Source organism: Poecile atricapillus, chromosome 18, assembly GCF_030490865.1.
Source record: "Poecile atricapillus isolate bPoeAtr1 chromosome 18, bPoeAtr1.hap1, whole genome shotgun sequence".
NCBI classification, from domain to species: Eukaryota; Metazoa; Chordata; class Aves; order Passeriformes; family Paridae; genus Poecile; species Poecile atricapillus.
The window spans coordinates 3932717-3950412 of NC_081266.1; the positions used below are offsets into that span (position 1 = coordinate 3932717).

A 17696-nucleotide genomic window follows, 5' to 3' on the forward strand; every position below is an offset into this window, starting at 1 on the left:
TAGTTGGTTTGCTCAAAGGAGAACCATTTTGGTTATCATAGATCAGAAAACAGAAGTAGTTCCTAGTAGGTTATAAGTTACAGCTGTTTTCATCCCCCATTGAGTGTCTCTGCAAACTATGAGGTTTTTGCTGTCTGAGTTCTTGCTTTAGACTTGTAATAGATTAAAAAATATATTAAGTTTTAGGAAAAAGCCTATTAATACTCAGATTTAAGCTTTAGAGTTTTTAGGCTTGGTGTTTGAATCATGGTTGCTCTTTTTATTTTTTTATTTATTGTAGGTAATCTTGGAATCTTTATCCATACTGGTTATACACTATTGTGCTTCTGTTTTGTGGTTTAGCACTTCTCAGATTCTAAATAGATCTGAAGAGGCCAAATTTGAGTAGTTATAAGGACAGATGGAAGCAAACAGCAGAACCCATGTCTCAAAAAAATGTCATCAGAAACACTAAGAGCTCTGTTTAGAGGAACTGACCTGATTTTCTACTTCCTCTTAACATGTGTAGGCATTAAATATTCACAAGATAGATGTGGGATGCTTCCTCTTGTAGGTGGGAGCATTTTGAACAGGTGTTAATGATCTTAATGAGCCCCACAAAATGGAAAAACTGGCCTGGAAATGGAAATCAGCAAATTTTGCTGTGGATAAAGTAGCAGGAACATTATAAAGCACCGTGAGTTGGGCTCTTCCTAATTCCCTTTCAAGGCTGTAATGACTTTTGTTTGATTTTAAAGAGCATTGCCTGTGCCCCTTCTGGTACAGGATAGAATTTGCCTTAGGAAATAGTTATGGGTTAGGTTGCTCCTTTTTCTTTTGATAGGAAATTCAACTTGCTTTATTTTAACATATGCTCTTCTAACTTATACCTAGTAGCATTACTTTTTTCTATAATTACCTTTATCTGAATTTCAACCCAAAATAGAAGGAAATAACACAATCACTGGATAATGTTAACCTTAAAAAAAAAAAAATCCTTGTCTTTATCTACTCACTGTTTTCCACATGTTGCCTAATTAAAGTATTGGATTACTTAAACCAAATTATTTCCTCAATCTGTTATTTGAATTCTGCTGAAAATGTTAGCTTTCATGTGTTTGTAAACCTTTATCTTTAACATATAAATTGAGTTTAGCATACAGTATTGGATTCACATAAGTTAATATGTAATATAATTCTGGGTGAAAATCTTGTTCACCCCCAAATGAATTAATTAAATAAACTACTTAACTTCCTAGTGTTGCTAAATTCAGAAGCCAAAACGTTTCACATAGCTCTTTGATTATTTTGTTTCGGTTTGCTTTAATACTCTTTGATCCTATATGTAATATCTCAAAAGTGACAGGTGCCCTAAGAAATTGTAGTAGCAGAGTGTGGAATTCAAAGCGAGACTCTTCCCAGCCTGCTAATGACAGTGGGGGAGCACAGAAGGATTCCTGAAACTCAAGCTGATCTCAAAAAAAGCAAAATACGAGCCAGCCTGACGCAGACAGCAGAGAGAAACGGGAGAAAGGCTTTTGGAACCCCATGGCTGACAAGGAGCAGCGAGCTGGGAGGAGTGAGCGTGCTGGGAAGCTGCCCCAAGCTGAGAAGAAGCTCCACGAGGCTGTTTGTGTGCTGCTGGTGGAGCTGTGCGAGAGGTTCACCTTCTTCGGCATCGTGTGCAACATGATCCTCTTCTGCACCGCCAAGCTCGGCTACCGCAGCCACCAGGCAGCCATGGTCAATATGTGCTTCGTGGGCACCTCCACGCTGACACCAGTGCTGGTGGGCTGGCTGGCAGAGTACCTGGTGGGGAGGATCAAGCTGGTGTGCATCTGCATGTTCCTGCACTTCCTAGGTGGGTGACTGGAGACTGTGTCGTGTTTTACTAATTGTCTGGCAGAAACGCGCTGTGTTTGGCATCTGACTGTTTTTCCCAGCTTCTTTTAACACATTCTCAGCTCCTCCTGATGCCTAGAGAGGCTGGAACAGAGGCCAGACAGAGATAAAGGAATAAAGTGGGTATTTATTAAAAACCCTTCAAAAGATGCACCTTGGGCAGTGCAAGAGCCTGGCTGTGGCTCCACCCAAGATGGACCCTGGGTCAGGAGTTTTCACACTTTTATAAGTTTTGGTCCATTTCCATATTGGGGTTAATTGTCCAATTAGAGCTTCAGGTGATGAAATCCCATCCTCTCAGTTTGCTCCCCTCAAATCACAGTTTATAATTTTTGGACCTGAAGCTGCAAGAGTGTCCTTGGTTCTCAGGCAGAAAATTGTTTTGTCTAACTACCCTGTGACGAGAACATGCTAGTACTTTATATGAAGTTCAGAGTCACACACTAATGCAGCAGAGAATCTGGAAAACACAAAATTTAAAACTTAAGGCATCACTCCTCTGCAAAATGCACTGCAGTGTTTTCACCTCTGTAGTTTTCTGAGGCAATGCTTTCAACAAGACAAAACAACATTTATGTGTGCATCTTGAGCAGCTGGTGCACAAACTTGGCTCCTCTCAAGTGGGTCAGCTATTGACAGCGTGGGTGCCCAGCTCTTCCCATTGGTCCCTAAGGTTATTAGTGTTTGGCACAAATGCAAGGCTTCAGGGAGAAAGAGGATTTAGGAACCGCTTCCCTGCTTCTAGGAGTAAGGTTCTGTGTAAAGCTACAAAGGACTTTTGTATTTGGTCAAGAGGAAAAGTATTTAATACATACCACTATAAACAAACTTTGCCTTCAGTATCCTAATACCTGCACTGAGGGCCTGTCTTCTGTTGGCACATTCTGAATCTTCCCTGGGTATTATTTTGAGCACTTTTTTACCAGAAAAAGCACTTCTCAAACAAAATCCACCTGTTCTATAGCAGGAAGGGCATCTCCCATGCACCATTTTGGCCTCCTAGAGTAGAACATCTCCCAGCACAATCTGCTGGTTACTCTGTCAAATTAAACCAAGTGGATAGAAATGCTTCTTGCTTGAACCAGTTGTTGAGCAAGTCTGATTTCTACACTAGCCAGCCACATTGTTATTAAGATGTGCAACAAAACAAGTAAAAAAATAAAATCAGAGTAATTCCTGTTATGTTCTTGAGCTGATTGCAAAATCATTATTCAAGTAGTCTGGAAAAATGTTTGCTTTGTGTTCCACCGTTTCTCCCCTGGTATTCTGGTTCAAACCTCTTCCTGCCACTTGTCCTTTCAGTTCATTTCTTAAAGCAGAATATTGGAGACACAAACACAATTTGATGCTTTTGGGTATTGTTTTATCTAGAACATTTCTTCCTTTGGAGGTAAATCATTAAACATTCCTGATATATTAAAGTTTAATGCACACTTATAGTAGTGGCTAATACTGGTGTTGTTGAAACATCAATATATTTTAAACTTAGTGTCCAGTAAAACTTGAACAATCTATAACTAAATTTGAAAGACTTGCTTTGCAGACTAAAAGTGGCAAATGCAATTCATGGCAGTGTTTCTATAGTTAAATTCTATGAAAATTATATTTTCTATGAAGCTGCTACCGAAAAAAAAAAATGTTTTCCACAGAAATTTTGAGAATTTATTTCTTAAATTATGGTTGCTACTGCAATTCTGAGATTTTAGAAGACGGGGGGAAAAAAAAAAGCTGCACTCCACTGTAGGATGTTTTGTGGGGTTTTTTTAGCTGATTGGTAGTTCAGTTGGTAGAAGTATCTGAATCTTTACAAGCCCTTCAGAGGAGGTTTGGTTTTCAGAGGTCCATAGTGGTATTGGTTTACATAGCAACATCCAAAATGTTTCTGTCTCTACAGAATTCTGCCTCTCCCTCTTTACGCTTTTCTGTTTGTGTTTCCATCTGTCTTTTCAACATAACTACTCCAAAAAAAATGTCTTATTCATCTGATTCTAATTCCTTTCAAATGACAATTTTCTTTCCACTCCAGGCACAGCACTGTTACCTGTGGTGTCATTCCCCTTTGAAGACATTCACATGGACAGACGCCACATTCTTCTCACCCTGCCCAAGAGGGAGCAGAAAATCATCTTCTACTTTGCCCTCCTCACAGCCAGCCTGGGAATAGGAGGCATAAGAGCCATTGTGTGTCCACTGAGTGCCTACAGCCTCGAGGACTGTGGCCCAAAGGAGCTGCTCTCATTTTTCAACTGGTTGGTAACTCGTTGTTGGTTAAATATCCGCCAGGAATGATGGAGAGGTGCCTTGAAATGCGCGGCTGAAATTCAAAGGTTCTGTGCATGGTGGGCTTCGTGTTTTGTTTTTAATGGTAAAACTTTGAGATTTTGGAAGAGTTTCCAGGAGTTAAAACTTTTCCTGGCTTTTTCCTTTTGCTAGTAGGTGAGAATCTATTTTTGTCCTCCTAGGGAAGTGTTCAGTCAGAGTTTTCTGTTTGCCCAAATACTCAAAAGACTTGCTAACCTTACTGTTGGAACAACATACTGATTTGCTTTTTTGCCTTTAACATGGCTATGACTTTAGGATGTTTTGCTCCTAAACAGTGGCAAAATTCAATGATATATTGGGATTTACACCAGGATAAATTTTTAGCAGTTTCAGGCAGCAGTAGGCTGCTGGTTTGCTGGAAATCAGGATTGTGAGTAATCTCAAACTGAACTCAGTGGTAGAGATCTGCTGTATTATTTCAGCTTTCTTGCTGTGAGGTTCTGGCATCTGATAAGCCACTTAGCATTTGTGTTTGTGTTAAATTTTTTCTCATTCTTTAGGAAAAATTGCTCTGAAAATTATCTTAAAAATTAGGGTTTGCATTTCTTTTATGCATTTTTTTATTAACTATTTCTTTCTCCGTGCATTACCAGGGAGATAATTTTTGATGATTTGTTTGCCCTTATTTGCCCCTTCTGTAGCCATATAGAGAGTGCTATATTTTCTAATATAATATATTTTCTAATATAATATATTTTCTAATATAATATATCTTCTAATATCATATATCTTCTAATATCATATATCTTCTAATATCATATATTTTCTAATATCATATATTTTCTAATATCATATATTTTCTAATATCATATATTTTCTAATATCATATATTTTCTAATATCATATATTTTCTAATATCATATATTTTCTAATATCATATATTTTCTAATATCATATATTTTCTAATATCATATATTTTCTAATATCATATATTTTCTAATATCATATATTTTCTAATATCATATATTTTCTAATATCATATATTTTCTAATATCATATATTTTCATATAAACCATGCAGTGAGGGAGTTGCAGCAGGAGTCTCCATACTCCTACTTCAAGGCAGGGTGAAAGAAAGCTTTTCCCTCTTTTTTCTCCTTTATACACATGGTTATTAAAAATGGAGCCCATTTGCATATTAACAATGCAATGCTGAAGAATCAATGAAGATCTTGGTGAATCAGATCTCTCCTCCTTTGGGGATGGCTTTCCTGGCTATTCTTTTTTCCTCCAATTATGTTAATATCAAGGAGTTTTGAATTAAATCCAAACTTCAGTGAATAAAGTAGCTTTACCAAAGGTGGATGAGAGTGTTTAGTTCCTTAGAGCAGATTCTGTCTCCTTGACCTGCCCATAGGAAAGAAGAGGAAAAAAAATCCTTCCTTTTTACTCTATTCTGAGTTTTAATCCTTAATTAGCAACATCATTTTGATTAAATAAGACTCTCGGGGATTAAGAGTGGAGAGCAATCAGTTGTTCTGAATGATAGCTCTGGAGAGTTTATTGTACTGTGGTCTTAGCCATTCAGAATTGTGTTTAATCAAAGTGACATGTCTCAGTGTTGATTACAAAGGAAATATAATACAAATAAAAAGTTCTTTGGGGGAATCCAAATGGGTCAGTTCTTGGAACTTTGGAAATATCAAGAAAGGCACATGTGTGATTTGAAAAAAAAATTAATTTTTACACTGGCACCCAAGGAGGGGCTGCTGGGATGCAATCTCAAAATTTAGAAAAATGGGGGTTTCATTCTAAGCATTTTTAATCTCATTAAACATCTCAGAATATAATCACTTTTTCTTGGTAGCCTGTTCTCTCTTGGTGGATGTTTGTCCCGGGATTGAATTTTAAAATTATATAAAATGAGATGGCATACTCTTGATGAATTTGAGTCTGGTCTTAGCCAAGTTCTGTTTAAGCAATTAAGAATTATTGAATTAAAGACTGGGTTAAAAGTCCTGGTAATTACCTGTTTTCTAATTCCATCCTTCAAGAAGATTTCTTTGCACATCTTACAGCTTGGTTCTAACCTGCAGTATGTACTCTGGCTCTGACCTTATAAATAAGTAGAATATACCAATTGTAAGTGAAGAAAAACTTGGATTCTGTCAGATTAAATTTTTCTAGAGCCTTCTGCATTTCTGGGGTTAAGGTTATGGTCTGGCACTATTTTGCAGCAGGAGAAATACATTCTGTCTGTGGGGGCAGAGAGTGAGAGCCAAGGGTGCAGTGAGAATGAGAAGAGCTGGATCTTGTCTTACAGCCTTGCTGTAAAAGCTGCAGAGAACATGGCACCAATGGCATTTCCCACCCTCACTCTGCTTTGCTTCCACATATCAATTTCTGCCATTTTCCTCAATACACTTGGACTTTTTTAAAAAAAAAATTCTGCTTCTTTGGGATTTTTCCCCCCACTTTGTGTTTTGAAAGTAATTTTCAAAAAACTGACCTCCTCCTACAAAGATGTACAAACATAAACAATACTTTTCAATAAGAATCACCTGGATGTTACTTCTTTAAAGTTCTCAGCACTAAAGCATCTCTTTAAAATGTTTTAAGAAGAGTTTTAGGTTTATGTGGGCTTGTATCATTTAAATTTGTACCTGCACTGCATTCTTGAAGTGAACCTCTCAAGTTGGATTTTGGCTCTCATTGTGAAGAGGCCTCAGAGTGCTGAAGCTTCAGGAAGGAGCTCTTCCCTGCAAAGCTGGCCAGGATATTCAGTTTGATGTATCTGACTAATCTGACATGCCCTGATGTGAGCTCTGGGACTCTTTATGCAATAAAGGCCTGAATACTGATCTGCTGCTGTCAGTATGATATGAGCACATCCCAGAATTCTGGTGTGTGTGTCGAGGTTAGTTCATCTTTCTTGTTTTGGCCATAGGGATTGCTAACACATTTGTTGGGCTTCTTTTCCTTTTCACTTTTGTAAGAGTATAGGAACTTTACATTTCAGTCTTAAAGTGCATTGCTATGCAGCAGTGAAAAATGAAAGTGCTCTCCTGTACTCCAGGGTTTTATTTGGATGCTCCTTTTTCCAAGCACTCATAGAGTCATGAAGAGTGTTCAGGATACTTCTTTAGCAAGTCTGGAAAACAGCCACTGAAGCTCCTAACTTAAACACTGTCAGTTAAAAATTGATTCAAAACTTTTACACAAGTTCTAGCCAAATGAGTCATCCAAGTATATTTTTTTAAAAGCTTTAGTTGAATGGGTCATTATTTTTATGTACAAAATCCCTCCAAATGTATCATCATTGAACAACATAAATTCCAAATCTTTTTGTCACCAAGAAGATAATTCTAGATTCATTGGCCCAAATACTCAAGTTCTAACAGCATGCATGATGCAGAAGTGGCACTGAGCAAGAAAAAAGCTTTCCTTCTTCCAGTAATATGCAATAAGTTTTATAATTATGCATTGATGTGTATTTCACCTTTAAGTGAACCATTTTGCTATGGCTCCAGCAAAGGCAAAGAAATCTCTTTCCTGGAGTTGAATCCAAGCTGTAATCTTTGACACATTGGGATAATACTGCTCAATAATTATATTATTTTCAGGGGTTCCAAACTGCAGTAGGCCTGTCACTAGTGGTATGCCATCTGCTTCCAGGAGTGTGTGATTTATCCTTTGGAGATCTTCTCTGATTAGGAGGGGCTCAGTACTTGTTTGGGAAGCACCTCTGCTACCAGTTACAGTCTCAGAGAAAGTTTTGTAGGGGAACCTCCTTATCAAGGTATTCCAGAAGCTAACAAAAATTCAAACAGAGCCTTCCAGCTAATAACTGATAAAACAAATTTTAATATTTCTTACATTTTTTTAGCATTTAATATTTCTTAACCAAAAGGTGGTGGCATTAAGACATTTCTCAAGCTTGAAGCATATGATTAGATGATATTTCATACACAAAACTTGTTACCAGATATTAAATGTGTAAATGGTAAATGTTGATGTATTTAATTAATGTCACCCACAAGAATATTTCCAGTACTAGACTGATAATTTGTTCAGCTCTACTGCCTTAGTACACTTACTTTAATCATATACCTCTTGGAGCTGAGACATTTGAGTGAAAATCTGTTTTAATTGCTGTGCTAATGTGTGCATGGTACTGATGTGTCCATGATTACTATACTTAACCATGCCTTTAATTGGCTGTTTTAATCTTCTGCAAAGGTTTTTATACTATTCAGACACTCCACTTTTCTCTCTCTTGTCTCTGTGTTCCAGGTTTCATTGGTTGGTTAACTTGAATTCAGCAGTGGTCTTTGTCAGCATTTCTTACATCCAGCAGTCCGTGGCCAGGAACCTTGGCTTTCTTATCCCATTTGTGTCTGGGCTTATGGCTATGATCACAATTCACATGGTTCGGGGTGAAATGATTTACAAACCCAAAACAGGTAAGAGGCAACTCAGGAAACATCTTTAGAGATTTACTTTCACAGAAGAAATCAATCTGCATATCTAAACTATTTCTTCTATGACTCTGCCCTGTTTGGCTGACAATCCTTGGGGTTTAGCCCTCCAAAATCTGCGTGTGAGGAAGGATATCCATTCTCTAGAGACTCTGGGTAGGTTGTGGGAAAAGTGGGAAGCAGTCTCTGGTAACCAAACTCCTGTTTGTTTTCTGTTGTGTCAGCACAGGTGTCACAGCCTTTGCCTGTGCAGGAAGAGGTTTAATAATTCCTGCTGCTGGTGGAATTGATTTTGTCACGTTTCATTCAACCTTTTGTCTGCCCAACCCCTCACATTCCAGAGGAAAGGAGAGGGCCATGACCACCTTGGAGCCCAGGTCAGATGAGCCAGGACACAGCAGAGCTGCTGCTTCATTGAGCTCTCTGCTGGGCTTGTCATGGAGCACTCAGTGCATCTTCTGATGTCAAACCTGACTGGGTTCAGAGGTTACTTGCAGAGCAGTAACATCACATTACTTCTTATTCCCTTTCTGTGAATGTCCACTTTCTACTGTAGGGCAAAGCAAAATAACATTTCTCAAACTTGAAACATCTCATTGAAAGTTTCTAACTTGAAACATCTCATTTCAAGCTCTGGCAGTGAATTGAGCTAGTACCAAATTTCCTCTTATCTTTTATTTACTTCTGAAACTAACTCTGCTTTGAGAAGAGCCCCCAGGTCCCACTTGTTTTCTGGTTAGCTTCTTACTCAATTCACTGTGGAATTCTGCACTTTTTTTTTTTCTTTTAGTCTTCAGAGTTGCTCTTAAAATAATCTAGGTCTGAAACTTAAACATCACTTACAATGAATGGTGAGAATAGTTACCTAGTACAGTCCTACAGAACAACAGAAACTCTACCAACTCTCTGTTTTCAGGTTTTGATATGCTATTTCAGATTTTATTCCATAGTGACAACATTCTGCAGGTTAATACCATGTAGCCAGGGAGTTTTAAATATTAGTTTATCTAATAAAACACCCTTGCTTAGTACTTTAAAGCAAGTGCTTCAAGCAGGTGTCAATGGATATTTCTAGATCAGATCATTTTCACATCAGAGATAGTAGGGAGACATTTTCATTCTGCAGTCTTAGTTCACTTTGGGTTTTGGAAAGTATTTATTCAGAGATACTCAATTTATTGTAGTGCTTCAGCACTCAGAAAAGCATAGAAGTGCCATAACCCCTATTTGTATGGATGGTAATTTGCCAAAGGTAAATGAACCTGCATTCCCAAGCCTGAAGCTAACAGTTTTGTGCTCATTCTACTTCTGTTTCATCTGAGAACCAAGCTGGCAATTCGTGAACCCAGTAACCAGTCAATAAGCTTTAATATGCCTAGACTGGAAACTCCTCTTTTGTTCTGCATGCCACTTGGAAGACCTGAGATGATCATTCTGGCCTTGAAATCCACCCAAGAACATTTTCCAAATGAGTTTTTTTAACTCCTTTTCCTTCTCACTTTGCTACTTCCTTTCCCTTGCTATGGGACTTCAGCAGGCATTTGATAGATATTCAATAAATGGAAAGAAAAAACAGAGTAAATTAATACTTAACCTGCTCAACCAGAGAAACACATTTTGGTGTGTCAAATGTTTGGTAATAAAAGGGACTCTTCTCCATGGCTGTTGGACAGGATTGCTTTTGTAACAATTGGCTTGTGAACCACCTGGGTTCAAAAATGAATTTTTTTTAAACAAATCCAGAGTTATGACCTTCCCCTCCCTAAAAAGACATAAAGCTGAATATTTCAGCTTATATTTTTGATCCCAAAATGTTTTGTCTTGGCTTGTTTATCTTGACAGCAGGTAAAAACCATACCAATGTGTTGGGTTCAGAGATGCAAGGTGTATACCTTTATCTGTCATGCCTAACTCTGACACCCAAGAAAGCAGTGAGTTTCACATAGCACCATGAAGACAATGGTTAGAGTTAAGTAGTAGTTAAAATGTAAGTGTGTGAATTAGAAAGTTTCTTGAGTCACTGGGTGAATGGGTTGAGGTTTAGAGTTTAAGGTAGTTTAGAGAGCAAAAGACAAGATGGAGGATTTAGGGTGTTGTCTCTTTTCCTTCTTCTTTCTTCTTCATCTTCTTCTTCCAGAGGTTTTTGGGTAGTAGTAGGTGATTGGGTAGAAAATGCATCAGTGCAGCTCACAGGTGTTGGGTCATTGGGTCACTAAGAAAAATAACTTGGTTGGCATCTGTTAATTGGGTAAATGGACATGTAAAAGACCTTGAAGAGGATCTTTGTGAGCCATTTTACCCCTTTTCTATCATAGTGCACATAGCTCCTTGTACCTTGTAATGCTGATCAGAAAAGAATAAACAACTGAGACCGAACAAGAGAAAACTGCCTCCCTCTCGCCAATCTTCAGTTCAAAGGGAAAAAGAACCCAAACCCAAAAGTCCTTAATGAGACACCAATGTCTGATGTCTCTGATTGTTTGCAGACAGCTCCCTGCTGACGACTTTTGGGGTCATTTTTAGCGCCCTGAAGACGTGTGGTGTGCGGTATCGCTACTTGAGCACAGCCCTGGCCAGCTGGCTGGACCATGCCAAGGAAAACCAGGGTGGTCAGTACAGCGAGAGCCAGGTGGAAGGCACCAAGTCACTCACCAGACTCTTCCCCTTGTTCACTTTCCAGATCCTGTACAGAACGTGCGTTATGCAGGTGGGTACGCGGCTTTGGAACAAAAATCTTGATATAGACTCTGACACGTGCTTAATATTATCTCTCTAGGCGCTTTTCTCCTAACTGTTGTTTTGCCAGCTGAGCAGCCTTGCATAGCTTTAATTGCCTAAGAATATACCTTGCTGCAGCCTCTGAACTCCTCAAATAATAAAAATTGACTTGGTCAAGGCTCATTAAGAAGCTTGTGTGCTTGCTACTCCTTTCTAGGAACCTTTTTAGTGGCTGAACCATCTCGTGTGAGAGCCCTGTTCTCCCCATGATGCCACGTCACAGCTATCAACACTGAGACTCAGGCTGATTAAAACAGAATTTTCCAATTTCCTAAGTGTTCCCTCCCTTTTGGGGAGAAGTAGAAAAATCTTTATTTGCTGTTTTGGTTGCATTTTCCCCTGACTGTTTTGACAGGATCATGTGGCTGTTGTACCTACAGTGGAAGTGTGTGGGTTTCCATTTGTGGAGAGCAGCAGCCCTTTCACAGCCCCTCTGTCGGGCTGTGAGGTTCTTTTCACTTCTGCAAACATAAATGTGTCAATAAATTCCTTAAGCTGACATGATTCCTTCAGATTCCTTTGTCTGGGTGATCCTGGAGAAGCAGGAGTTAGAGGGTTCCCCTTTGGCAACTGGAATGACAAACTTGTCTTGGAAATTTGTTTTCACTCATTGGTGTTTAAATGTTGCTTAAGGAAATTCTTACAAATATGTGGCTTATCCTGCTCCATTAGCACTTCCTCATGCCATCATTCCATGTTTCCATCCATCTGCCTCATTCTTTCTCCTCTTCCCTCCTTAATTCCTCCCCTCCTCCCAGAAGCACGAAAAATCCCAAGCAAACAAAAAAAAACTTTGTTCAAAACCAACAGTCACGCCTACATGACCAAAATTATGCATTAGTGACTATATAAAAATCAAACAGATATTATCACTTATCAAGTTTATTATAAAGTATTTCTCTAGAAAATACAGATGTCTTTCCACTGCTGAAATAAATTAATTCTTTGGCAGAATTTCCAATAAGTTTAGGGCTCTTTCTCACTCAGAAATAGATCAGTATCTTTTTTGTAAAGATTAATAGCATTTTCTTCAAATTATTAAGTTAACAGCTTTCAGTGCCCGTGATTCATGTTGATGATATTTTAATTCCTATTAAGAAGTCAATTCTTATTTGCAATAGGCCTTGGAAATGAGGAACCAACAAAATTTGACTTGGTTCTAAACATACATAATTTTGTTTCTATTTATTCTCCCTTTTACAATTTGTATTTCCTTTTGAAGGAGGAACGTAGGTGAAAAATATTTTGTGTATTGGAGTAATTCTTTAGCATGGACTCATGGTGGGCAGGGTTGACTCTATAACCATTGATGAGAAACCCTACACAGCTCAGTTAACAATTATACATTAATTTTCAGACAACTAAAAAGCAGCAATATTCTACCTGAGTTTAAAATCACTGATTTTATTGAAGAGTGTGCAGGATGCTGCAGCAATCTAGAACTCAGTAAAAACAGATACAGGGTAAAAATATGAAGTTCTAGGTTAAGTTCTGTCATGACTGTAATCTGTGATTTGCTCAAGTTGGAGTTTTCCAGTCTGTAAAATAGAGCGGATCATGACTCCCTGCTGCACATGAAATTAGTTAATCAAGCTTTCTCAAAAAAAAAAATCCCCAAACAAACAAAAAACACCCCACTGAAAAGTCTGTAAATCTGTTGGTAAAAGCCATCAGGATTTTGATTTTATACTTTTTAATTACCTCAACAGCTCTTCTGCATAGCCTCACACAATCAGGAGGAATTATTTGCTTTTGTAGTGAGAGTCTCACAGATCTACTTTATTGTGTACCCTGTTGACTGCCACTGGGAGGTTCCTCATCTGCTTCTTTTTGTCTTTGGTTTTCAGCTCCCCTAAAAGGGAAGTCCTTTAGAGGTGCTCTGACTGCGAGTTGCATTAAGCTGGTTCTAAGGCTGTACCCAAATCTTCATTCCCTGTAGCTTTTAAAGTGCTCCTACCCTGAGCACACAACCATAAATCCAAAATCAGTCTGTACCTTGCAATTCTAAAATCAAACCACTCTGCATTTTGCCCTTTTGAGATTGTTCTGTTGCACACTGGGTGAAGTGACTGAAGTTTTGGGTGGAATTATTCAGTATATTGGCTGATGGTTCTAATTAGGGGTGATCAAACAAACTTTTAGACTGTTGCTTAATTTGTTAAATGTAGGAGAAAATCTTATAAAAGGGAAATGTTCTGGCAGAGAACAATATTGTCACTATCTGAAGGGCTTTCTTCATGAATGCCCATTCCTTTTTGCCAGCAGGTATTTGGTTTAATGTGACTTCTTCAGAAGGAAAAACTTGGAGAAGTTGCCAAATACAGTGAAAATCTTATCCATGGATTGTGGTTTTATGCTTCAATACAGATTCCTTCAGGATATTATCTCCAAACCATGAATTCCAACTTGCACTTCAGTGGATTTGTCTTGCCAGTTGCAGCAATGAACGTGGTCAGCATCGTGCCCCTACTGATTCTTGTTCCTGTTTTGGAGTGCGTTAACTCATGGCTCTTTAGCTCCAAGGACACTGGACACTCTCCAACAATTTACATTGGTATGTAAAAAATGTGTATTTATGCAGCTTTAATATTCTTATTTAATAGTCTTTCTCTTTTTGAAAGAGAAATTTCAGTGTGATGGATGATCCTAGACAATTATATCTGACTATAAATGTTAACATGGACTTGTTTTGGGATGATGCTCAGAAGTAATTATGTTTCAAAGGCATTATTGAAAAAAAAGTCCTGAAAACAAAAGATACCGAAAAAAAAGTATGGGTTTTGTGTAGGGCAGACTCCTCTGACCAATAAAAATTTTGAGGCACACTCACAAATAACTAGGAGTTATCCTATGGAATAGGTATTGGAGAGAAGAATATTAACTATTTATGCCTGAGAATTACTTTCACTTGGTTATCTTCTATATGTTTCTTTATCCATTAACTTCTGGAAAGTTAATTTACAATCCAAGTCTTTTTTAGAAATTAAAGATTTCTTCAGTTAGTTGCTCTCTGATACTGGAGAAATATGCTGCTCAGAATGATGATTTTGGATTCTGATAACTCAGGAATAAAAGCTTTCTTTTTCTGTATTTTTTATGCTGTAAATGCATTATTGTTAGGACTGCAGCTCATAAGAGGGAAATTGTATTACCATTAGAACAGTTTCTTCCAGACACTGCAGTGGCATCATAAATGAAATAAAAGTATCTAGGCTAATTCTGTATGTACAATAGGGTTTGTGGTTTTTTAGAATGGATAAGCAAAAGAAAACATTCAGAAAACTATGCAAAGCAAATGGGTGTGTGTCACTGGCTTCTGTTCCCATTGAACAGGCTGAGTATTTCACAGGTGGAAGGTTACTTGGAGAGCTACAGCCTTCCTCCCCAACCACTAGAGTTTTCATTAGAATGCCTAATAGGACGTAATTGTTCAAGTGTTTGGTATTTTCATTATTAAAATCTTTATTGTATCCTCAGTCACAGCACAAAGGGATCTCCAAAGGTGAAGGGTTACCTCTTTCTCCCATAAAGTGGTAAAAGTCTTCCCTGCTGTAGATTGGCACTCGTTCCAGAGAAGTTCATAGCCTAGAAGGAATGATGACTTTAATAAGAGTTGGGCTACCTTCTCTTGAGACTAATGTGGTTTCTTTTATTTATTTTTTTTTTTAATTGCCTTCAAAACTCTTATGTTCCAGGATCTGGAGGGCTCCTCTGCAATGCTCTTCAGATGTCAGCTACATGTAGTAGCAACAGCAAAGCAGTTTCCATTCTGTATTCACTTAAAACTATTCCCTTTCATAGAAACTCTCATTAAACTCCTTACATTTTTTATCTTCCAGTCTGCATTGCAAACCTCAGATGAAAATATTTATAAACCGCTATTTTCTCAGTGTGCTGCTATTAATTCAGTGCCCCATGGCAGGCAGCACAGTGAGCACTGACACACACAGAGGTATTAATCTGACTAAATTAGCCTAATTAAGAGTGTTATTAAGTTTTATACAAACCAGAAGCATATAACACAGCAGGTTGCAATTAGCCTAGTTTTTAAAATAACATCTGCATTAAAACACAAAAAGCACATTCAGATAATCACTTTCCTTTAAACCACGGAAATTTCAAGTTAGTATTAATGTATTATCCTGTTATGTTGAACAGCAGCAGAATATATGCAGTGGTTTATTCTTAATAGGTTCATTTATCAAAATAGCCTCCTGTTAGGGTTATAAACTACCTGAGGCATAAAAATACCTGTGAGTACAGGCAATGGCTTTAGATATCCAAGTATATGACTGCACCTGCAAGTATGGTAGACCTCTAAGTGCCAATATTTTTGCCAACAGTTAATTAGGTTCTCAATTATTTTCAGCAGCAAAATTGGAAGTATAAATAGGCAGTTGGTGTTAAGCCAGCCTATAACTATATTTTAATTCAACTCCTGTAAGAAGAAGAAGACATTTAAATAGTTTTCTGGAAATTTTCAGCAAGTTAAGAATAACAGTTTTCAAGGATGAACCATATTAGACAACTGAAATATCTGATTGCTCTGTATTAAGGGTCTACATAAAAACTGTAATTTGTTGTTCTCTCTATAGTTGTTGGTTTATTCATAGAGGTCCAATACAACCTTAGTCTCTGGATAATATAAAGAACCTTGTCCCAGAATCACCCCTAAATATTACTGAAATAGCTTGTTCTCCTATGAAACCAATGCCTCAGACACTCATTCCAAGCCCCTTGTTTTAAGGAGGATTGAAGGGAGAAGAATAAAAATGAAAACCTAATCTCCAAGGCTCTTGGTTTCTTCCCCTGCCACATAAAATCTTGAGAAAAAAAGTTGAAATTTTTGGGCACCCAGAGGTTACTTTTTCAGAAATGTATTGGCTTTTAGTAAAGGAAAATGCTTCAAGTTTGTTGCACTGTTAGGAATACTGAACTGCTGGGGGCTTCTTTAGTACCAACATAATTTTTCACTAGGAGAACTCTTGCTTTGGATGACTACAAGAAGCTCCTTGAGGGCTTTATACCTGGCTTTGATAAGGTGCATTGGCCAGAAAATGCTGTTGAATTCCCTCCTGTCATCAATTTTCAAGCAATAATTCATTGATATTCTCATTAAGCACTAGAGGAGCCTAAACAGCAAAACAGCTTCCAAAAAGCTCAGGTTGGGCAGGGGAGGTAGGATATTTAAAGCTGTGAACACACAAGAAAACTGTGCTGGAGGAAGGGGGTGAGAGTTTGGTGCTGAGGGAAGAAACACAACAAGGCTAAGGCCACTTAGCTATAGGAGCTCTTCATCTCTGCTCTCCTGACACTAAAAAAAACAAAGTGTATGTATGTTAAATATATATAATATGAAGCAAAAGCTTTTGGCTGTTGATGTCCAATCTAATGAGTGTAGCAATTACCAGTCATGAAGGCTTGGTCCAAGCATTTGAGCCAAAACTGTCAAAAGCTACCAAATTCTCCTCCCACTATGACTTAGAAATGCTGGCAAATCAGAATTTTAGTCAAAATCAATGGGAGCTCAAACCATGAGGGGTATGGATAATTCAGATTCACTTGGAAACTTTGCTTTCTTTGTGGTTTTCTTTTCTGAGAAGATACAACCATTTCATACTGCCAACAACAAAATATATAAAATAACATTTTAATAGTATCCTCTGTGCAATGAGTGAAGTGTGTAGTTATAACCCATCTGAGTTTTGGAAGAATTTCCTGCTGCCTGGTAGTTTTGTTCCTACCCTTTCTCTTGTACTATCTGGAAGGACATTTCCTTCTTTCTTTTCTCCTTCCTTTTCTCCCTCAATCTTCAAAAAATAGTAAAAAATCATTTGTGACTTTGGTTTTCAGAAAAGCTTTTTCTCTCTCATTTATTCTGAACTCTGAAACCATCTCTGGACTGAGCTGTTGTCCTTTTGCCATATTTGCCATACACACATAGCAAATACTCTTTATTCATGTTTAGGTGTTCAGAAAAAGTGATTTGGGGTGGGGGTAGGAAGCTTCTTTTGCATTTCCTAGGAGTTTGCCTGGCTCTAAACACATGGTGGTCCTGTAACTACAATTTTGGTGAGTGCTCTCTGTGCTCTTTACCCAGTTGTAGGTCACTTATGTGCTGCACTTTCTGTGATGGTTGCTGGCTTCTCTGAGATGCACCGAAAGCACTTCCCTCAGGTGGAGCAGACTCTCTCTGAGGAGGTTCTCCTGGTCTCCTCCATGCCCTGCTTCCACTTGGCTCCTCAGTACATCCTGCTCGGAGTGGCTGAAGCCTTGGTAACTCCCTCCTGTAAGTAAA

The 17696-nt window shown here is 38.1% G+C and overlaps 1 protein-coding gene across 1 annotated transcript in view; it reads left to right on the forward strand.

Moving 5' to 3' along the window:
• Positions 1–1527: 1527 nt before the first annotated feature.
• Positions 1528–17696, forward strand: part of SLC15A5 (solute carrier family 15 member 5) — a 30258-nt gene continuing 14089 nt past the window's right edge. The window contains exons 1-6 of the mRNA XM_058852791.1: positions 1528–1840; positions 3908–4130; positions 8436–8605; positions 11107–11327; positions 13766–13952; positions 17499–17687. Coding sequence (XP_058708774.1) covers positions 1528–1840; positions 3908–4130; positions 8436–8605; positions 11107–11327; positions 13766–13952; positions 17499–17687 — 1303 coding nt within the window. The remainder of the gene's footprint in view (positions 1841–3907; positions 4131–8435; positions 8606–11106; positions 11328–13765; positions 13953–17498; positions 17688–17696) is intronic.